The sequence below is a fragment of the Pleurodeles waltl genome, chromosome 9 (genome assembly GCF_031143425.1).
Source record: "Pleurodeles waltl isolate 20211129_DDA chromosome 9, aPleWal1.hap1.20221129, whole genome shotgun sequence".
In the NCBI taxonomy this organism is placed as follows: Eukaryota; Metazoa; Chordata; class Amphibia; order Caudata; family Salamandridae; genus Pleurodeles; species Pleurodeles waltl.
This window is the reverse complement of record NC_090448.1, coordinates 879,916,478-879,940,594: the sequence shown is the minus strand read 5'-3', so window position 1 is coordinate 879,940,594 and position 24,117 is coordinate 879,916,478. Positions and strand designations below refer to the sequence as shown.

At 42.4% G+C, this 24,117-nt stretch overlaps 1 protein-coding gene across 1 annotated transcript in view; it reads left to right on the top strand.

The window, feature by feature from the left end:
* Positions 1-24,117, top strand: part of TDP1 (tyrosyl-DNA phosphodiesterase 1) — a 787,135-nt gene that overhangs the window by 95,639 nt on the left and 667,379 nt on the right. The window contains exons 3-5 of the mRNA XM_069208192.1: positions 10,810-10,853; positions 12,641-12,696; positions 23,198-23,294. Coding sequence (XP_069064293.1) covers positions 10,810-10,853; positions 12,641-12,696; positions 23,198-23,294 — 197 coding nt within the window. The remainder of the gene's footprint in view (positions 1-10,809; positions 10,854-12,640; positions 12,697-23,197; positions 23,295-24,117) is intronic.

The following is a 24,117-nucleotide window of genomic DNA, read 5'->3' as shown; positions in this document are numbered from 1 at the left end:
GTTGAGGTGGATTGGATTGGGGTAGATTCAAGTGGGTTGGATTGGATTGTGGTGTGTGGTTTGGATTGGAGAAATAGGGGTGGAGTGGATTGGATTGACGTGGGCCTGAGTAGGGTGGGTAATATTGGACTGGAGCGGGATGGATTGAGCCAGAGTAGGGTGGATTGGAGTGAGATGGAATGGGGTGGATTGGATTGGTGTGGGGTGGGCTGGATGGACAGGAGTCGGGGACTGAACTGGGATGGGATGGGGTGGATTGGATTGGGTTAGAGTGGGGTGGATTGGAGTAGGGTGGGCGAGCGAGGGGTGGATTAGGGTGGGGTGGAGTGGGGTTGATTGGATCTGAGTGGGGTGGATTCGAATGGGGTGTGGTGGGCTGCAGTTGGATGGATGGGATTGGGGTGGGGTAGATTGAAGTGGGGTGTATTGTATTGGAATGGGCTGGATTGCATTGAGGTGGGGTGGATTGTAGTGGGGTGGATTGGCATGGGGTGGATTTGAGTGGGGTAGGCTGGATGGATTAGATTGGAATGTGGTGGATGGACTGAACTGGGACAGTGTGTGATGGTATGGGGTAAAGTGGATTGGAGTGAAGTGGATTGAAATGGGGTAGGATGGATTGGGGTGGTATGGACTGGAGGGGGTGGATTGGAGTGGGGGTCGAGTGGATTGGGGTGGGTTGGATTGGGTTTGATCAGATTGGGGTGGATTGGATTGGATTGGGGTGGGGTGGTTTAGAGTAGATATGATTGAGGGTGTTGGATTAGATTGGGGTGGATTGGATAGGGGTGGGTGGATTGGGGTTGAGTGGGTTGGATTGCCGTGGGGTGAAGTGGATTGGACTGGAGTGGGGTGGGTTGGAGTGGATTGGATTTGGGTCGATTGGATTGGTGTGGGTTGGATTGGTGTGGGGTGGCTTGATTGGAGAGGGGTGAACTGGATTGGAGTAGAGTAGATTAAGGTGGTTTGGAGTGGGGTGGTTTGGACTGGGTGGATTAATGTGGACTGGATAGGACTGGAGTGGGGTGGATTGAAGTGGATTGTACTGGAGTGGGATGGATGGGGTGGTGTTGGTGGATTCGATTGGAGTGAGGTGGGTTGGGCAGTGGTGGACTTTGTTGAATTGGATTGGTGTCGAATGAATTGGAATGGGTTAGAGTGGAGTGGATCAGACTTGAGTGGGGTGGATCGACCTGAAGTCTGATGGATTGGGGTGGGGTAGGGTGGATTGGGGTGAGGGGGATTGGGGTGGATTGGATTGGTGTGGGGTGGTCTGGATTGTAGTGGGGTGGATTGGAGTGGGCCAGATTGTTTTAGATTGGATTGGGTTGTTTGGAGTTGGAGTGGGGCAGATTGTTTTGGATTAAAGTAGGACAGATTGGATTGAGGCAGATTGGAATGTATTGGAGTGGGGCCATTGTTTTGGAATGGAGTAGGGCAGATTGGAGTAGGGCGGATTAATTTGGATTGGAGTGGGGCAGATTGTTTTGGATTGGAGTGCAGCAGAATGCAGTGGGGCAGGTTGTTTTGGATTGGAGTAGGGTAGATGGGAGTGAGGCATATTGTTTTTGATTGGAGTGAGGCATATTGTTTTGGATTGGAGTGGGGCATATTGTTTTGGATTGGAGTGGGGCATATTGTTTTGGATTGGAGTGGGGCATATTGTTTTGGATTGGAGTGGGGCATATTGTTTTGGATTGGAGTGGGGCATATTGTTTTGGATTGAAGGTGGGGCATATTGTTTTGGATTGAAGTGGGGCAGACTGTTGTGGATTGGAGCGGGGCAGACTGTTGTGGATTGGAGCGGGGCAGACTGTTGTGGATTGGAGCGGGGCAGACTGGAGTGGAGCAGATTGTTTTGGATTGGAGTGGTGTGGATTGAGTGGGGCAGATCATTTTGGACTGGAGTGGAGCAGATTGGATTAGGAAGTATTGGAGTGGGGTGAACTGGAGGGGGGTGGATTGGATGGGATTGGGGTGGATTAGAGTGGATTGAATTGGCATGGAGTGGGGTGAATTGGGATGGAGTGCAGTGGATTGGGGTAGAGTAGATTGGAGTGGTACGTATTGTTTTTATTGTTGTGGGGTGGATTGCTTTGGGACACATGCTTTTGGATTTGAGTGGGTGCTGGATTGGGGTGGAGCAGGTTGTTTTGGATTGTAGTGGGGCAGATTGGAGTGAGGCGGATTGGTGTGGGGCAGACTCTTTTGGATTGGAGTGGGGATGATAGGAGTGGAGCAGATGGGAGTTGGGTATATATTGTTTTGGATTGGAGTGGGGCATGTTGTTTTGGATTGAAATGTGGCATATTGTTTTCGATTGGAGCTGTTTTGGATTGGAGTGGGGCAGATTGTTTTGGAATGGATTGGGGTGAATTGGAGAGGGGCAAATTAAATTGGGGTGGGTTAGGAGGATTGCAGTGGGGTGGGTTTGGAATGGAGTGGATTGGGGAGAGTGGTTTGGGTTGGAGTGGGGTGGGGTGGATTGGTGTGGGGTGAAGTGGGGTGGACGCAGTAGATTGTGAGAAAAGACGATTTGGCAAAATAAAAGAATGTTAGGTATTACAAAAAAAATATATACTTTGCAATTTTGTTTGTCCTGGTGGGCATGTATTTGCCACTCACAAGCCTTCTGTTTGCAGGGCACTGGAAGTTAAAAAGAACAGAATAGTTCCTCAATCACGTCGGGAGCAGCAGGCAGGCACTGATTAAGTTGAATCAATCAGTGCTTGGTCGCTGCTCCACACAGAGGAACGGAAATGATGCTTAGCCTGCACTGATGAATTATGAGGCTGTAAAGAAGAGTGCCACACAAGGCAACAAATAGTAAGTGACAGTGGGCTCCAAGCCCTTTACTCTACACAACAAAGTGTCACAAGCTAGACGCACGCGCTAGCAAATGCACTTGCAAGCTCAACCCTATAAAACAGGGTGAGGACCCATTATTCCCAAAAAAACACAGACCCATCTACCCTGCAACTTTACTGTGAGAACACCTTGGAAGTGCATGTTGTGAACAGCCTATGTAGCCATTTCAGGGATCTACGCATCTCAATAACTTATAAGTTGGCTTTCACCCAGGTCATAAGACGGAGATAGTTCATTTATCGGTCCCAGATGACATAGGAAAGGACACTGACCATGGAGACATAGCAGCACTAGTGCTTCTTGACTTGTCAGCTGCATCTGACAAGGTTGATCGTGGTCTCCTGTTGGACGGTGTCCCGGCCAGGAGGGCTTCATAACTAGCTGAGTTCCTTTATAGAAGACCGGGCACAGGCTCTGAGCTGACACCATTTATAGTAAAAAGTGTACCAGGGAAGTATGGGGTCCCAAAGGGATCTTCTAATGGGCTACCTCATGTTTGTGATATCATCCTGACATAAGTATATCAGGAAGAGATGGCAGATTTTCTAGGAACTTGGAGGTCATGTGCAGCATTTGTTCAATGAGTGGAGGGTTATGCGTGTGTTTGAGAGACGTGATTATCTCTCCCAGTTCTTCTATAGCTGCACAGTGTGACCTGACCCTGTGCTTTGGTTAGTGGCATAGATAGAATTGGCCTGTGGATGTGTTCACAGTAGACCAGCTAAAGCATACCTTCTCCACAACATGTCCAATTCATAGCAATAATTGCAAAACAAAATGAATGCACAAATATAACTGAAAGGCAACGTCGCTAGATATAAAGGGCCTTCCATTTTTATGCCTGAATCTCGAGAAGTAGGCAAACAGGAAGTCAATGCAAGTGCTTATGCTTTTAAGGGAGGAACTAAAGTGCTTCTTCACCAGATTTATATCTCTAGCTGAATTTATTGTCAATAATGGTCTAGTTTGCAAATAAGAATGTGTGGCCTTAGGACTGGAATTTGGCTCCTATGCATGAATGGATTAACAACTTTGCTGTGGTCCGTCCACATATGGGCAACCACAGTACTACAAAAAAGATCCTATGCAGACCTAACTAGGGTGTACCTTGCTTAATTTTATTGCAAGGGGCTCGGGTAATCAGTGAAATCAACATATTAAAGGAATTCATCTTGGACATAGGGTACTGCTCTAGTCAGAAATAGTTTCTTAAGAGCTTCCAAGAAGCAACTAAATATGATACCAATCCAAAAGCAATCCAACAAAGTAATCAGCTGCAGTTTTGTGAACTAACAGCCCACATCTGACTAGTTCAGTACCCTAAAAATACTTAACCCTCATCAAGTCCACAGAATGGACCTAGGAAATGACATGAGTTGGCCTGAAATGTCGACAGATCATAAGTCCATAGGGCATTATAGATTTGTGATCAAGGAGTATAGTGGGTCATCGCATTGAAACACAAAGAGGGTATTGTCTCCTTTAATCTTGGACAATTAGGCCCTCTGGCTTACTCACTTGACCTGCTTTTTTTAAACATTGTGTTATGTGTATTGTATGTACGTTTTGTAGAAGGGAGTTCGGATGGGGGGGTACTGTGACTCTTTCTATGAGGGCATGTTGGAGGCAGCACGTTCTGGTTGGCTGCAGCAAGGCCCCAGCCAAGCATTATCTCACCACTCCCGTCAGCGGTGGGTGATTACACTCCCTGATAACCTGCACTCACCCTTGGGTAGCTTGGCACAGATCAGTCCGGCTTATCACAGAGGCAATGTGTAAAGCAATGACAGAGCACTAAGGAGACTTCATAGACCGTGTAGGAATTTAAAGATTGTATTCAACATACACGTTGTCCTACACATTGTCAACACAGTATGAGTTTAATGGAAATCTGGTCATAAATCATATTTGACAATAGCGTTCACAATATTCAGCCTAACTGTGAGTAACACCAATGACAGTCTGTACAAGGGAGAAAATGTTACATTCCCTCCCTGCACCCTCATAGTGTGCCAAAAGTTGTCAGCACAAGACCTACCCTATAGTTTTACCCACGTTGATGTAACCATTTAATTCAGTGTGCACCCCGGTTCCCAAAGCTAGAAGCAATATGTAAATACACCGGTTGAACACTTCCACATAGCGCTGGGGCCTAGGCCGCCCTAAAAAATGCTAATTTCCAACCTCAGGACTTTCCAGGCAGACAAACATGACCAGCACCACCCCAGTGCTGCCCTCGCATTCACCCGCACTCACTCCTTCACATTCACTCTGCACCGCCAGGCGGTGCCAGTGATATCAGTCAGCTTGGGCACACACACACTTGTACGTATACACTCCGGGCACCCTAATGCGTGTCCTGATATCCGGCTAGTGGATGTCACTGTGTTTGCAGGCATCTCAGGTCCGAAACTGCCATCCACCCACGAACCAGCTTCGGCTATCCCGCACCACCTCGAACTATAGATTGCATCAACTTCCCCCCTGAATACTAGGCTGCTGTCAGCTCTAGTCACTCTACACAGGATCCTGAGAACAAAATGGGAGGGGAAAGGAAAGACAACAGCGGATCCAGCAACAATTAGCAAGGAGACAGTTGAGCTCCCAGTAGGAGAGTCACTCAGAGGTCTGCAGCACACAGGGGAGAGTTACTGGGGCCGCCCGATAGCCAACACGGCGCCCAGTCCCGCCAGACAGTCAGCATTACAAAATAGTTTCCAATTTCTGCCCCTCTGGAGCAGAGGTGCACCATCGGGGCAAGTTGACATAAATCACCCTCGACAATTCCGGTTGCCCATAACGAGTTACTAGGTCAGTGCCCCCTTTACAAAGAGGTGCTGCGTCCAGTGCACAAAGACTAGAGTTGCACCAGAGGGTTACACTCTAACGTGAAAAGTGCTCAGTGCTGTACCTCCATGTAAATGAGGCACAACGTCAGGATCCAATGCCCTGAATCAGCCCCAACCCTACGATCACTCCAAAGACAATACCCAATGTGGTAGCACCTAAGGAGGAGGTACGAGTCTGGTGCGTGAAGACTTGAACTGCACCACACACACCCGGGCGCTTCCACGAAGAACGTAAATCATTGCATCTCTCTGGAATGAGGCATAACATCTAGTGCTCTATGGTTTGAGTCGGTCTAGACCCTTTGGTCACACAAGGAACTTTGCTTCCGTACCTCTGTGGAACGAGGCACAATGTCTCGTGCGCAATGTCTTTAGTTGCACCAGACTCCCCAGTCACACACTTCAACGCTAGTTCAGCCGTACCATATGAGGCAGTGTGTAGCACAACTCCGGTTGCACCCCACCACCGAAAGGTCGCAACCTTATGAACAGAGCACAGCATGCAATGCATGTACAGCTGAGGAGCGCATGAGAGAAATGCGACTCACTCGACAACAGCAGGCCACTCAGGGTCCAGCAACGCGTAATCCCACTCACATCACAAGATGTCTCGGCATGCAGTGATCTCTATGATGATGGGCAACTCACCTGAAGTGTGGGCAGTTCTTGCAGGCTCCACACCAGGTCACTCCAGTCTCCAGACACAATACTTTGTCCATGCTCATGCCGCTGCTGGCTTGTGGAGTCCAGCATATGATGTAGGCGCAGAAGAGGGCACCGCTTTCCACATGGTACCTGCAGATGATGTAAATCACTCACAGGAGGTTTTTGATGTCCCTGAGACCTCCACAGAGAACAGGGGGCAGCCATCCTGCCCTTGAAGAGCACTCCACTGGTTACGGCACAGCAGCACAGTCAGCTCAGGCCAGGCACAATACAGAAAGGGTGCGCGGATACCATCCTTGGACAGTTATTCTTCTGTACACAACAGATTCCTCTGGCAGTGCTAACCACTCGGTCTAGCAGCACCGGTCCTGCTTTGCCATAGATGGAACTCTTCCTTGCAGAAGGATAGTACCCTTACTTGTACTAAAGTGTGCCTTTGAAGGTATGGGTGGTCCAAAGGGTTCTCCTTTGAACCACAGATGTCTCCCCTAAATGTATTCCTCATCTGCCCAAGTACTTGGAATGTAGATCTTTATTGGGGCTGTGCTCTGGCTCAGAGATGCCAAATGTCAGAAACCTCTCCCTCCTATCGATCTATCCCAGTCCCCAGGCACGGTCTGTCATTCTGGATGCCCAAGTTTTATAGCTGCCGCTTGGGGATTTTATAAGACTCACAAAGCATTTTAGAATCTAGAATGACCAATTCCTAGAAGTGGCATTTCTAGTGCATTATTAACAAGCATCGGCATAGGCAATAAGTCTAGCCTCTGGCACCGTATAAGTATTTAGCCATGCAACACATTAAACCTTTATCAGAAATAAACTGTGTTTGTGCATTCCTCCATACACTTGACATTAGACTGTTATGGTCTGAACAGCCCCTAGAGGGCATAACCACATAAAAAGAAAAGGCAGAGAGCACTGCGGAGTAACCATATATTTATCCCCTATAGGACATAGTGCATTACACATTTTCTCCCAGCTGTAAAGTAAAAGCTCCAACCATGAGAGAGCTTAAAAAGACATTGAATGTTGGTAGAGGTTATGATTTTGCTCCCCCCAACCTAGTGTGGGGACCCAGAAGATGGGCCGGAAAGAAAGAGCATGTGGTGCTGAATGATTTGATGGTGGTCCCATTTTTCTAGAGCCCACACAGACTGAGTTAGGGGCAAAAATGTGTTGTAAGATGAATGCCCCGCAAAGCATTATGGGATGAGTTTCCAGAGTGCAATGAATTTTGTAGAATCGGTTCTCCCGCTGTGCCAGGGACAGATGCATTGAGGGTTTCCCTTGTATTTCTTCTATTTAAGAGGTGCCAGTTTTTATATTTTTCAACTGCTAAACTTGGGAGGAATATAGGAATGGGGCTGTAAATTTAACTGGTACTCATGTAAAGCGCTCCATTCTTCAGGTTGAGTTCCTGCTATATGAAACTGCAAAAAAAGAATCCCTCTCCAGCTTGGAGCCTTTGTCTCACGTAGACGCAAAGAAACAGTGAGATACCCAAGGAAGAAACAGCGTACTGCCACAAGCGCGAAGCGGAGAAGCGAAAGAAAAAGAAGTGCTTCGACACAACGCTATATGGCCGATCGTGCAATAACCCATGTCAGAGGGTCAGTCTCCAAGGTGGTAACAAAACAGCCTCAAGGCAGAGCAAACCGAAACAATTTACCTAACAAACCAAACGAATTTTGAAAGCCAGGCCAAGGAACGAATGAATGTGATGGGTGTTTGATGGGCATGTTGAAAGCCCACAGAAGTAGATTACAGCATGTCGAGAGACAGGATATGCGCGCTGCCTACACTCGACCTAATAAAACCACCTTTACCTTTAGAGGGTGTTTGTCCAATGATACCTAACACCATGGGGCTGCTCCTCTGCAGTCCACTATTGCAGCCAGACCTAACAGGACTTTTGTCTCCCATGGCAAAGCAGCTGTCATAGACAGTGCGAACATGCATGGGTGTTCCACACTCCCTGGGCGCATGTGCCCGAGCGCACATACGAGCCTGTAGAGGCATGTTGGATGCTTTTGCTACAGCCAAAACAGGGGGGCAGGTGCGCCCATGCTGGGCTGCGCTATTAGGCTCAGCCACAACTTTAGATACCTGCGTTCAAATGTGATACCCTGGCAGATGAGGCCAGAAGCAATATATACATAGCAAACCACCTGTGTGCTAGTATGGCTAGCACCCTTTCCAGGTTGATGGAAGGATGGCGATGGCACTTGTAGACTGTATTTACAGTGAGAAACTGCCCCAGGCCGGTGGGACCCTTGCGAGAACCAACAAAAGCTCCTAGAGAAAAGCAAAAAACTTGGGGGAACCACTGCTGTGGGTGCCAGGTCTAACAGGGCACATGTAGTGTATTTCTGTGGTTATTTGGCATTCTTTTTTCTGAATATTAAAAAAATTATATTGAGCTGCTTTCCTTTGATTCTGTCTCAGTTTGAACGAAAGATAAAATGGGATTGTTTTTAACTCATATATAAATTATTGTAATGTCCAAAGGGCATTCCCTTAATGTGTTGATTACAAGAAAATATCCATGTACAGGGCTGTGCCTGCACATCGACACCCACAGAATTCTACTAGCTTCTTTGTTTCTTACTTATACATCTCACTTTCATAAAGCTGAAACTATGACGAGCAAGATGGACAAAGTAGGTGTGCAGATAATGCATTGCTTTCATTTTAAAGGCTGAGATATCATACCTAATTAATGTGTATACTGGGATACTGGGATTCTGGAGTTTGCTAAGAAATTATGGGTACGAATTAGGGAAAAGTATTGTGTTGATTACAAACAAAATTCTACTAGCCCTTTTTTTTTGCTTCTTACTAATACAACTCACTTTCATAATGCTGGAACTCTGACAAGAAGGTGGACAAAGTAAGTGTCCAGACGATGCATTGATTGTATTACAAATGCCTAGATATTTCATCTAGTTGGTGTGAATCCTGAGATTCTGGAGTTTCCTAAGAAATTATGGGGAGGAGTTAGGCAAGGTCAAATTTACATTGAATTAGCTCTGTGTGGGTTTGCAGCACTTTATAAAACATTATATTTTATGAATCCAGAGCTTAAAGGACTTGTGCACAATGGTCCAGTCTAGAATCTGTACTAGTAGTATTGCAAATGATTTAAAGATAGTGGTTGCAGGATAAATTAGTTTTCAGATTATTATTATAATGTTGTAAGTGTGAATTTAAAAAAATACAGAAGTTATTTGAAAGATGTGGAGTATCAAATTGAAAGTGTGTCCTTTCTTCATATCTTTTACTTTATCTTCTCAACGTGGACAACATTAGACTATTAAATGAACAATTGAACTTCTGAGAAAGTTTAAAACAAAATGAGAAGTACGTTGTGAAATGGTAATATTTAGGACCCGTTCTTGGGTGTCTACAGCTGTCTATGCCATGATTTAGCTTTATGGAATCCCTTTTTTTCTTCTAAGAATGGCAGTGGCAGTAGTTGTATGGTCAGTGTCCTGGTTGCTTGCCGTTCTTAGATTTTTCAGTACATAAGTTTGTGATTTTAGTAATAGTACATTGCTGATAGGGCATTTTATTGCTATTTTTCATCTTAATAACTTACATTTCAAGCCCTTGTTTGGTTCTTGTTAGGTGGATTTCCTGAAAACACCTAATTCAGAGAATTGTTGTTAGAAGTACAGAGAAATCACGTGACTTGGCAGTAGTCAGAGACAGAAAATGCATACGTGAATAAGAAATAAAAAGATATGTACTTGGGGCAACTAATTCTTTGAAAATGGAAACCTTATCAGAAATGCAAAACACAGAGCACTCTGTCCACTGTAGAAAAAGTGCCATATACAGATGTAAAACATTTTATATGAGTCCGTAGTTTTTAAACATTGTTGTTTTTTTTATCAATTCCCTTTTGATGTTTTAAGTTCTGTAGGTGAAAGTATAGACTGTGGAGTTACATGAATATTGTATAGAATTTTATAGTTTCATAAGTCACGTATAAATATTTTGTCATCAAAACAAATGGCAAGACGTTTGTTTCAAAGCAGCTAAGTGGAAATGGCTGACAGTATATGGGGTTGCCGATGGGGGCTGGCATAATTGCACAAGGGGTTTAGGTTCTTCTGATATGTCATAAGAGCCACTGTATGATGTGTGATGAGCCTTAGTCATATGGCAAATGTTCAAAGTAGCTTCTGATTGGTATCGCAACTACAAAAGGTGTAGAGGACAGAAACAAATCAGGAAAAAGATATCTCTATGCCTAATGCATGTATTGGTACCTTTCTCCTGCTCAGTCCTCCATGACCTGTTGCGGGGTGGGATTAGTAGTGGAATGGTCATAAAAAGTACAACAGGAAAAGATGGCCTGTTGGGTCTAAAAAATATACTTGGACAATGTAACAAACGTTTTTGTATTTGTTTTTAACAGATATCTTATCACCTCTTTTTGGAACACTGGTGTCTTCTGCTCAGGTACAGTATGTGTATGTTTGCGGACAGTGCAAGAGTTTCTCTAAATAGTGTAAAAAATATTACCTTTGGAAGGCCAGCTCCAAAAGCTGATACAATTTACTTTTATTTATATTTACTATTATTACAAAATGTATTTTTATTTATATATTTTTGTATAATGTTAGTCAACTACCTTTTCGATTGAAAGCAGGAGACAATATGTTTTATGTTGTAAGACCAACTGCATCTGCTGAGGAACATTATTTTTTTGCACATTTCCTACATCTACAATGACATTACATGCAGCAGTAAAACACATTGGAATCAGTGGTGTAACAAAAACATCCTATCATTGTTTTTATTAAAAAGGATTGTAAAGTCTTCTTTATATCAACCACTGGAAATGTCCCAGATATTATTTTTCCGGAATTATCTCATTTAGAACTAGCTCAAAGTTTTGATTTGAGTTTTCAGGAATCTTGGCACATGAATTATTCCTTAGCAAATACATGTTGTACTCACTCCACTGTTACATTGAATATCTAATTGCTAGTTGATAGAGTTAATGTGACATCTTTTTTACAGTCAACTGAAGTAGCAGATGTTCCCTATTAACAGGTAATCTAAAATATTTCATGTGGTATCATTTTGATCAGAAGCCCATATGTCAGAAAGGGAGGTATCCAGGGTTATGCCCTTCAAGTTCTTAGAATTAATTTCCATTATGTCTTTTATTGTAACTTACACACTTTGCTTAAATAATTCATTGAAAGGGCATGCAGACAACCCCGCTAAAACCCTGAATAACCGATACTTGGGCAGAACAGAGCATTTCTGACATTTGTATAAAATAATAAGATAATCCAAGTATTGCAGACAGTCTGTCCAGATTGCACTGAGCCATATGTGAATACCCTCCATGCTAGCTAGTCAGGCTGACCCAGATAATGTGTTTTTCAGGAGGTAATATGCTAAAAACCACAAAAGGCACAAATAGATGGAACTACAGGCTATCACAAATTTATTGGCGCTATTCCTTGGTTGGAAACTCTTTGTGCACCAGTCTTTCTAATCCAACATAAACATCAAACAGTAATGCACAAACATTAGTTCCTAGGGGTTTTAAACACATTAGTGGTCTGAGTAGAACGAAAATGGCACACCTTTTATTTTGCCAAAAACGTTAAAAAACATAAGCTGATTAAAAACTGATGGATCAATGCATGACACCAGCCTCTTGACTTTTCTTTGTTAACCAACTCCAGGATGTTAAATCTTAAGTATGAAGGACTTTTAAACCAAGATTTTCCAATTTAAAAAACAGTTGGGAGCATTCCAAATCAAAGAGAGGCATTTACTCAGTACTGTTTCCCTGTAAAATGTGTGATGCTCACTGAAGGATGAGTGCATCTCATGAAAAAGGATAAGTAGGAACAATTACATCTTGTCACCTCTTTGAAGACCCGACACTACCGCTTCTTCAGTGATCCGTCCTCCTTTTTTGTCCCAATATCTTCAAAGCAGAGATTTACATTAAGAAGTTGTCCGAGTTTGTGTCTGTCTCTAGGTCCCTTTCAGGGTTTACCCAATAAATCATGCCACTGTCTTTTTTGTAAGTCTCAGACTATCTAAAGCAAACTACTTGTTGTGATTTTAATGTTGTCTCACATTCCCTTATATAATAAATATATATGTGTGTGTGTATATATGTGTATATATATTTATTATTTATAGATGTATACCTCATTATTTTAGGGTTGAAATGTATTAAAAAAATACTAATATCATTTTTTTCCTCTCTCAAAAAGTTCAACTATTGTGTTGATGTGGAATGGCTGGTGAAGCAATATCCAAAGGAGTTCAGGTATTCTTTGCTGATTTTTGCCAATCTATATGTTATAATTTAGAAGAATAAGCATTACTATTTGTTAATATAGGTGGTAATATCACACCAGCTTCTTATCACAATACAGTAAAAATGTGAGACATTATTAAGGCAGTAATGTAACATCGTTTACTGTAATACCCACCCTTTATCAGTTTTAACAATGGGTCATGAGATGCCTTTTACGATGGGATAACATTGGATCCCAGTTTTGTTAAACATTTTTTCATTTACACAAAAATGTTCGAGCTGTATTAAAACCCTCCTACAAATATTTAGTCCACAGTTGAATAGGCCGGGCAAAATAAAACAATATGTTCAAAGAGCCAAAAGTGCTTTCATCTTTTCCTACTAAGTACAGTGTGGTATTCTCTTTAAGATATTCATAAAGTAGTGTTCTTCTCACAGGACACACATGGTCCAGATTTTGCATTGCTTCTGGTCACTTTTCAAGGAGGCAGTGATATTGCTCAAGAATATCTGATTTAATTACAGCTTGGGTGGATGGGTTACCCTTTCTGCTTCAAATAAAGTCTGGGAAAATAGTAGTAAATGGGGCATTTAGATGAATAAATAGGGTAAGTAACACTAACAATCATATTGGCTCATTGGCAGACCCGAAGGGGCTTCATAAGGAAATGTTATTAGAAACGGGAATGCATTTCCCAATGGGACACATATTCTGTGCTAGTTACCATAACTCTGCTATAACTTAACACTGCAGATAATTGCCCCATAACATCGACACAGTAGGAGAGATCCATATTTTATACTTGGCATTTTAGACCAGGTGCCAAAACAATAATGTCAAAATATATCTCAGTCAGCCAGTTTGGACTGACTAACAGAGTAATTATTTCTACTGTGCCAAATGTCCAATCCTAGATTATAAACCGATATTTTCAAATACTTGGTAATGTTTTTAATTTACCATTTTCATTGAATTCATTAAGTATTTGAGGCTTTCCTGTATGTACCAGTTTCACCTGGGAAACACTTTTTTTTAAAACATTGCTTTTATATTGCATAGCAATAGATTATAGTGTATAGGGCAAAGCAGTCATTGAGATGATCTTACCCATCGTAGAGAACCCATAAACAGTATTTTACTTATTAACACTCATAAAGGAGTTCTCTGAGAAAATGTGTTCCATTAAGGGTGTTTGTATTTAAAGGGTTCACTAAGTCTGTCATATGTTTTAACATCAACATAATAAAAGACCAATATTTGAGTCACGTTGTTCTACTAAGGTGTAGGAGCAGTGAAGTAAGGGATCACAAGGTTTGCATAGATGTCCCTCACTTCTGGCATATTTACCATAGTAGTCTGTAAATTAAGGTTTAAACCCCCTGACAGGCACATCATATATAAAGAAGATAAATCCTGTATCAAATATTCAAATAGTACTTCTCGAACTTTAACTCCTATATTCATTTTAGTATTTGGAGAAAACTAAGCATTCATTAATAGCATAAACAGATCTCAATCCCTTTGAAAACCTGCTCTCATTCCTTGAGAGACCTATTCATTAAGATCACTCTGGTCAAAGCTTGTCTAACATCAAAAAGTAAGATAATTGTTCTTTTGATGCTCCAACAGCTGGTACACTGTGGCATGCTAATATGTATTTTCTTACATTCAGGCCTCTTCAACTCTTATAACCAAATATTCAGTCAATAACACGAACTAGTGTTTGTGTTTTTCAAGTGTGTGTTTTCAAACAGTCCTAAATCCCAGAAGGACCAGAGAGCCTGCCCTCTTCTTATGATTGAAGTGCTCATTGCTAAGCCGAATATATTTAAACAACACTCTTATTCTCACTAAGCACCATTTTCAATCAACAAGGAGGAGTCTAGCATCTAAAATATGTTTGAAGTTTGTAATTCAATTGTGAGCTTAGTCTATTTTTATGAAAATATAAAACATTTAAAGGTTCTGTTGATACATATTCACAGATACAATTTAAAACTGATACAGTATTATCCCAATAGATTCAGTGTCTTCCAAATGTTCCTTTAATGTTTACTGACAGAACTGGTAGATAAATTATTTACAGTATTCATGGAGACTACACTCATTACCGATATTTCACGTTTTAATTATTTGTCACATTCCCTCTTGCATGTCTTGCAATCTGTACAAACCTTTGATTTCTCTTCTATCAACAACTGGTTGCTTTATGCATTGCATTTAAATGAACAAGTCCTTAACTACCTTCGCACTCTGACCCATTTCCTCGCCAGCCAAAACTGAAGGCCCATTATGGAATCAGGACTGTTGCCAAAGGCTGACCGTGTCAGAGGAACACCAAATCCAAGGGAAAAACATATATAAAAAAATGTTAAATGAGAAAAAAGATAAGTGCTTTGATTACATAGCTAGACTGCAATTATAGTTGCTAGTACCAAGACTTAGACAGCACCTGGCTTAAATCCTTGGATTTTCTTTATTGTTGACTGCTTTTATTGTCAGCAAGCCTGTCTCGGTTGTTCCGATGGCCATGCGGTATTTCAATCTTTGAGGGACCATTTTCTGGCGAGCTCATTCAAGTATTTAACCGCTGTTCGCCCCACCCCCCTCCAAAAGGCAATTGAAAGGTCAGGTGCACTGTTGAAGGGACACAATGCATTTGCCCACTTTACCAACGGAACAGAGAATTGTCCTGCTTTAGCCACAGTCCAAGCTGAATCCTCGGAATACTATAGAATTGCTTCAATGGAGCATAGTGGGAAACATCCACTAAAGTTTTAAATCACACTCTGGCCCCAATTACGACCCTGGCAGTCATGAGACCTCCAAGGCTGTCGTGGAGGTCAGACCGCCGCCAAAGCAGCAGTCTGGCCTCCCCATTATGAGCGGTGCCGGCGGTCGCAATCCGCCAGGGCAGCGCTGAAAGCAGTGCTGCCTTCCAGATTACAAGTCCCCTTTCCGCCAGCCTTTGCATGGTGGTCCCACTGAAAGGGGGGTGCCGGGGGGCCCTGCTCTGCCCATGTGCTTTGCATGGGCAGTGCAGAGGCCCCCATCGACAGCCCCATCGCGATTTTCACTGCCCGATTTACGGGCAGTGAAATGCACGATGGTTGCTGTCGCACCCGACACTCCGCAACATTGCTGCTTGCTCGATTATGAGCCGGCATCAATGTCATGGTGTGTTTCCCGCTGGGCCGGCAGGCGAAAACGCTGTTTCCGCCTGTTGACCCAGAAGGAAACTCTTAATATGTAGTGTGGAGGGACGGCCGCATATGCGGTCATCCTGATGCGGGACTTTGGTGGGCGGCCTCCACCGCCCGCCAAAGTCAAAATGAGGGCCTCAGTGTTCGTAAAAAATAAATAAATCACCTCTGAACATATCTTAATGAATATTGTATTGTATTGTAATAGTATTTATATAGCGCTTACTACCCCTGAAGAGGCATCAAAGCGCTTTTCGGTGAGTAGCACGCTACTCTGGTACCCAACAAGATATAGTGATGGATTAGTATCGGGAAATAGGAGTACAGTTTTAGTATTATTATGAGTTAATTTGAGCCACGGATAAGAGACTTTGTTAGTTAGATTGACTGGAGTAATGGAGGGGTGGAGGAGGAAAGAAATCCATAAGTGTTAATTGGGAGTATATCCTTCATTAACTCAACCCAAAGGCTTGGGATGAGTAAAGGGGGATGGAGGAGGGGAGAGTCTGTGGAAGGGTTAGGGAGAGCATAGTAGCAGGGTGAGATAAATGAGGGAGAATTTAGTAGGGTTGTGTGGGAGGTCATGGTAGTAGAGTGAGGTTGGGTGAGTTAGATGTGGAAGCGGAGGGATAGCTTAGGCGGAGTTATTTAGGAGATGAAAGTAGTAGAAAGGATTTGGGATGAGTCAGAGTGGGAATGGAGGATAGTTTGATAGAGACATGACATATGATGATGGGTAGATAAGTGTCATAAGATGAGAGCAGGAATTCATAGATATCTAGTATAACAACCCACCCAGGAGCCATGCAATGACCCACGAACATGCCAAGCACAGAAACAACATATACACATACATACATATAAATATATATATATATACATATACACACACACATACAAACACACACACACATGCACATACAATACAATACATAATTAGAACCATGGGTAAATATGCTTAGTCAAACAGGTTTAAAGAGTGAGTGTATTTTATTGTTATGACATAGTAGCGATACATATTTTCTAAAGAACTATACACAACTAGAAATATACACATAATCAGAAAAAATATTTATCAACATAGGCATATGCAGTCCATAGTTGTTTGAATATGGTGGTTATGAAGGAAAGAGCCAACTCTTGAGTAGTTTTCTGAAGACAAGAAAGTTATCTGTGGCTCTTATAGTTGGGGGTAATGAATTCCATAGTTTGGCTGCTTGAACGGAGAAGGATGTACCACCTATAGTCTTTTTCTTGTATGGTGGTGTTCTAAGGTGGGGTGCCAATCTTGAGCGGAGGTTTCTTTGTTGGATGTATTTGGTTATTTTGTTTCTGATAAAAAGCGGTCCTGTTCCATGTATAGCTTTGTGGGTGATACAAAGCAGCTTGAAAGTGCATCTTCTGTCAATGGGTAACCAGTGTAGTGCTCTCAAGGCAGTGGAGCTGTGGGCTCGTGGCTTTACATGTAATAGTAGCCTGGCTGCGGAATTCTGGATACGTTGTAGTTTTTTCATAATAGACAGAGATGATCCATGGTAGAGGCCATTGGCATAATCCAGTTTGGATAGTACAAGTGAGATAGTAGTTTGCACCTTGTGTGGAAATCCGAGGTGGGGGAAGATGCGTCATAAAGTCTTCAAGGTGATGAAGCTTGTTTGTGCTAATTTGTCCACTTGGCCATTCATAGTTAACTTGGAATCCATGGTGATTCCAAGGTTTTTAACTTCCTTGGATAATTGAGAAGGTGGTCCGAGAAAGTCAGGCCAGACGCACAGAGGGTCATAACTTTTCCAGTCACCACAAAAGAGTATTTCTGTTTTGGAGGTATTTAGTTCTAGATGGCTCCAGGTCATCCACTGATCAACGGCTCTGAGGCAACTGAAGATTTGTGAGTTTTCAATGTTTTTGGGGCATTCTAATTCAAGTAGTATTTGTGTGTCATCTGCATAATTGTAGCATGTGAGATGGAAATCATTGATCTGTTCTGGTAAAGATATCGTGTAGATGTTGAAAAGCAAAGATGAGATGATTGATCCTTGGGGGTCCCCTGCTTTTGTGAGGTAGGGTTCGGACGAGAAGGTGGGCGAGTGAATGATATTAGATCTTTTTTGAAGATAGGAAGTAATCCAGTCGAGAGCAATCCCTTGTATGCCGGCTTCGTTTGAGTCTTTGAATTAGGGTGTCATGGTCAACCGTATCAAAGGCAGCCGAGAGGTCCAAGAGAAGTAGTGCAGCAACTCCATTGCGGTCGACTGTGTTTTTAAAATCATCCCAGATTGCTATGAGTGCCGATTCAGTGCTTCTTCCTGGGCGGAATCCATTCTGGAAGTCTGAAAGTATAGAATTGTCTTCAATGAATTGTGACATCTGGGCCAATGCTGCTCTTTCTATCAGTTTGCCCAGGAAAGGTCCATTTGTAATTGGTCTGTAGTTGTTGGGGTCTTGCGGGTCTAGGTTTGTTTTCTTTAATAACGGTCGTATGTATGCCTTTTTCAGATCTACAGGAAAAGTTCCTGTAGTTAAAGAGTTGTTGATGATTCTTCTTACAGGTGTGGCAGCAGAAGTAGATAGAAGAATGTTCTTGAAGATTTGTTGTGGGCAAGGGTCAGAAGGGCAACCGGAAGGTCTGCTTGCTTTGACCAAATCCATAAATTCACCTTGGAATATTTGTTCGAAGGACTGTAGAGGTTTGGTTGGTTGGTTTATTCTTAGAGGGTATTTTAGGAAAGGGGTTGGTGCTGATGGTTTTCTTCTGTTTTAAATAGGAGTCCAATGTGTCTGCCTTGGTTTTGTAGTGAGTTGCCAATTTGTTTGTGAAATCTTGAGTAGTGGGATGACTTCCTTCCATACATGTAGGTTTTCGAAATTCTTTGAGAATTTTATAAAATTCCTTGGTTGTAGATTGAGCATTTTGAATTCCGTCTGAGTAGTACCTTTTTTTAGCTTTTTTGATTGATGATTTGTATATTCTGTTAAGTTTGTGTAGCTGCAGTTTGTCTTGACTGTTGTTTGTTTTGAGCCAGGTCCGCTGCAACTTTCTGATTTGTTGCTTTATCTTTTTAAGTTCTGTGTTTCTCCAAGGTGTTGGTTTTCTTTTGTCGTGTTTAGTTTTTCTGAGTGGTATTAGGATATCAAAAGCTTCCTGTAGCTACTCATAAAGTTTTGGCACAGAATGAATTGTATCTAGATCTGTGTTGGCTGTTAGTTGTGTTTCTAAGTCATCCAAACTGAGTTTGCTCCATGGTCGATAGGTGCATGTATGTAAGTAGTTGTGGGGTGTGTTGATTTGTGGAGTTGTATGTCGGAAAGTTATCAAATGGTGGTCTGACCAAGTGATTGGCGTGATGCTATGAATAGTAACTAGTTCAGACTTGGCAAAAATTAAATCTAGGATGTGTCCAGCGATGTGTGTGGGATTGTGTACAGTCTGATGTAGGTTCAATGCGACTAGGCCAGTGGTGATAGCTTTTGGATGGGGCATATTGGGTTTGTCAAACCAAATGTTTAGATCCCCAAGAATGCATAGGTTGGAGTATAGCGTAATAAAGTTTGAGACTGTGTCTAGAAAAGCATCTGGGAATGTGGAGTTATTAGGTGGAGGTCTGTAAAGGAGGAGAAAGTTACAGAAGGAAGTTGGAGTAGGGTGGCATCTGGTAAGGAGGGCTTCACAACCTTCTATGGAGATGTTGTCTGTTTTACTGAGGTTCAATGCCTGTTTGAATATAATAGCTAGTCCACCTCCTCTCTTGCCTATACAGTTTTGTGTGATGGTTTGATAGCCTGGACGAACGGCTTCGTGCAACACTGGGGCCATGTCATCTCCCAACCAGGATTCAGTTATGAATAGTAAGTCAGGTTGTGTGTCTGTGAGCAGGTCGCAGATGTGGTGCTTGTTTTTTTAGAGTGATCGAGCATTTAGAAGCTGGCAGTTTAGAAAAAATTTGTTAGTGGTAGTGTTGTTTTGTTTAGGAGAAGGGTAAGTAGTATAATATGAGCTTGAAGCAGGAGTGTTGCTAGTTGTGATAACTGTTTGAGGCTCACAATAGTCTTGCTTTTCAATATAGTGTTCCTCTTCCAGCAGGTTAAGGAGCATTTTGTTGGGTCTGTGTGTGTGGGTGGTGGACTTGGTGGCTGAGAGAGCCATGAAGAGTGTACTGTTTTTGTAGGGTAGTCTTATTATGTAATAGACAAGGGGATGCGAGGTTGCTAAGAGTGGCATGTTTTTTATTTTGTTTGCGTTTGTTAAGTGTGGATGGAGTATGGGTTGGGGTGGTGGAGGAGCACGTGGATCATGATGTAAGGCTCTAAAATGTGCAATGGAGGAGAGGGGAGTGAATGAAAGTTGCTGGGTTGGGGTGCTTGTGGTAGGTGTTAGTGAAGAGTGAGAAAGTAGGGGTGAAAATAGGATGGAATTTGTATTCTTTGTGTAGTCCTGAGGGTGGGAGTGGGTATGACAATAAGTGTAATGTAAGTTTGTGTTGATTTGATGTGCTGATGTGTGTGGTCTGTATTGTTTTTGTGGAATAGTGAGAGGGGATATTGGTGTAGTTGTTTTGGTGAGGGATTTGTATGTTAGTGCTGGTGAGTGGAATTTGAGTGTTAGATGGGGTGTTTTGGAGATGAATGTATGAGGTGTGTAAGAGGTGATGGATGTGTGTCAGGGGAGTTAGTCTTAGTTGTGATGACTGGAAGAGGTAATATGTGTGGTGGAGTGTAATGTGGGTATTGTATGGTTGTGTGTAATTGGTGAAGAGAGGGGAAGAGTGTTTGTAGCTGGTGTGTTTGAAGGCAGGGTTTGGGCATTGTTATGATGACAGGTGGTCTGTGTGAAGCAAACAGTGGTTAGTGCTGTTGGTTTGTATGAGGAGAGAGTGTGCATTTGGAAAGCTGAGACGGAGAGAAATGTATACTGTAGTTTTGTGTTGTGTGGGTGATAGGAGGTTGTGTTAGTGGGAGTGGACAGATTAGTGTTTGCTGTGAGAATGAAGGTGTTTGACTGTTGTAGTTGTGGAGGATATGTGTATATGATTTGTATAAAGGGTATTGTGTTGGGTGATGAGAACATTGCAATCTGTCTGTGGTCAGTTTGTGATGCATGAGTTGGATGTCTTTGTAGAATATGTGTTTGCATGTTGAGGGATGTGTAGGGGCAGAAACCATTCCTGGTCAATTGAGAATTGGGCAGCATTTCTGGCCCTAGTCCCTACCTGTCCTGAACAGGCCCAAACAGGCAACTGCCCTTGTCCTCTCCGCCCTTTAATGAGACGCCCTGAGTCCTAGGCTTAAATAGCCCTACTGGCCAATAAGAAGCTGGTCCTAACCCTAGCCAATCCAAACAACTAATGGGAGACCCAGCCCTAATCACCAATCATAGCCCTATTCCTGACCACCAATCACAGCCCCAGCCCTAAAACCAGCAACCAATCAGAATCCCAGCCCTATCCACCAATCACAGTCCTAGAAACCAACAGCCAATCAGAATCCCAGCCCTTTCCACCAATCACAGCCCAAGAAACCAACAGCCAATCGGAATCCCAGCCCTATCCACCAATCACAGCCCTAGAACCAACAGCCAATCAGACACAGCCCTGGAACCAACAGCCAATCAGATTCTCAGCCCTATCCACCAATCATAACCCCAGCCCTGGAGCCAGCAACCAATGGAAAGACCATCTCCCAACAACCTATCACAACAACATATGCAACAACCAATAGGAACTTATATAAGGAGCAAGTTAACTGAAGTCCAGTCCCTGTGGGCAGGGAGAAAGGCAGCTGCTGCTCTATTCAGAATCTCCTTGGAAACAGACAGGCTGAATCCACACTTCCAAGCTAGCAGAGTCTACTTTCCAGGTAAGGGAGAGATTGTTTAAACAACAAACACTGGAATACTGCTGGGTGCGCACTCTGAAATCAGGCTTTTTTTAAAGCAAAAAACAAGGGGTGCACTCAGTTTTTAAACACAATTTAAATCACAGAAACAAATTAAAACAGTCTCCTAAAAACACCCTCTGCAAGATATATGTAGGCTTTTTACTTAGAAGAAAAAAAGGTGGGGGGGGGTTATGTGCCACAAACTAGCACGGCAATTCACACAGTCACAGCAAAAACGCATTTAAGAAGAACACCACTTTAAAAGAGGCCAGGCTGCCTGAAATACAGAGTCCACAGTAAAACAGACACAGGTAGCTGAAATAAACACTTTTGAACAAATAATACTATTTACCCAGAAAAATCTCAGGGCTCCTTCCTAGGTCTTTTTGCAGTCCTTGAACACTGGGCTGTATTGTGGTTGGCCCTTACCTAACAAGAGTTTTGTTGCAAACTTCACAATAAAGAAAATAACATTCTTCCTTAATTTACTCACTCTGTTTTAACTCACTGGCTTATAGTCTTCCAGTCTCAGTACGGTGACACATAACATCAGAGCAGACACCGGGTTTGCATTTCATAGACACAGTTAAACAGGTACACAGATACACTAAATAGTATTGGGGTGAAACACAGATAGTCGGACACGATACCTGTGGTCTCACATACCTATAGTGTCTGGCACAGTTATGCGCAGATTGATGTATACTTGTTCTCACCGTCTCACGTGCATGCACAAATTTACATATACAAATGAATGGAGTCACATGGCACACTTGCTAACAGTTAAGCAATCCAGGAGGAGGATACTGGGTAGCGAGCGCTATTTCTCTCTCTCTCTCTCTCTCTGTATGTGTATATATATATATATATATATATATAGATAGATATAGATATATATATATAGATATCTATCTATATATATGTGTATATATATATATATATATATGTGTGTGTGTATATATATATATATATATATATATCTCTAATCTCCTATTTCGAATCTCCAATATCCAATCTCCTGTCTCTAATCTCCTATCCCAATGGTTAATTACAAGATTTGAGAAATGTAAACTCTCTAATTTGTCCCTTGGAAGACACTAGAAGACAGTATGAACCAGATTATTTTTGTATTCACATGTAGATTGATTTAATCGGATCAAAGATCACCTTGAAGCACTAGTACCAAATGTGTGATACCGTATTCTGCATGTATTTGGTAGGCCTACTTCTTCAAGGGGGCTTTGGGCGTTTTAGGTTGATTAAGAAATATGATATGTATTTTACTAAATGAGCCATAGATGTAAAATGAAGGAAATTGTGTGGTACGGAGGTGGGGGGCTTTGTGCTTCTATTCAGAGACATGATTTGATCCGCCTTGGCTTTTCTGCGGTGAAATGTAAATCAAATGATCCGGGTTTGTGTTTCTCTTTAGGAACAAACCCTTACTGATAGTTCATGGAGAGAAACGGGAATCCAAGGCGCGGCTGCATGAGGATGCTCATCCGTATGAACATGTTCGTCTTTGTCAGGTGATTATGATTTCATGGTCTCTGCTTTTTGGGCTCATTTGTTTTCTTTTGAAATAAATACAGATTTCTGAAGGAAGGAGTACTTCAATACAACACATGGAAATTGGAATATTTAATGTGCTTCTTGTACGAACTCACTAACTATCATGTCTTCAAAATGAAGTCTCCTAAATGTGGTGTAAGGGTTTAGTACTTTTAAACTAATGAATGCAAAAGAATAAGCAACCCAAGAACAAACAGTCACAAATTGCAGACATTTCTCTTTTGCTTTGCTGTGAAATGTCCCTCGTTCACTTCTCCAATGTTGTCACCCAAATTGTGTTGCCAGGTCTGCACTAACAACTGTTTTTCACAGCACAAGTCTTTCCATCTGTCAAAGTAGCAAGAAGAGTCCTCTGACACTGAACTGAGGGCCCTCTATGAAGATTTCAGATATGTGATGAGATGTATTGACACGAATGACTATTTGTAGCCTCACTGCATGACCATGCAAATGTCCATAAGGAAGAGTCCAACGTAGGCTTCTTTAGGAGCAATGCAAAATAGGCTCACTCAGCATAAATGATGTTGCTTGGATACTGAAATGCTGGTCAAGCTTAAATTCATTGTCATATTATTTTTGCAGGGCACACAACTATCCTTGCAGTCATCCTGGTGCTGAAATATAAAAACAGTACAGTCAGGTTGGCAAAAATATTAGTCAGAGAAAGCAAAGGTATTCTGCTGTTTTCATAAGCTCAAGAGATCAGGATTGAGATGATTGAAAGAGGACAGAGCGTTCTAAGCATGACAGCTGCAAAGGACCATCTGCCACTTCTGTAAC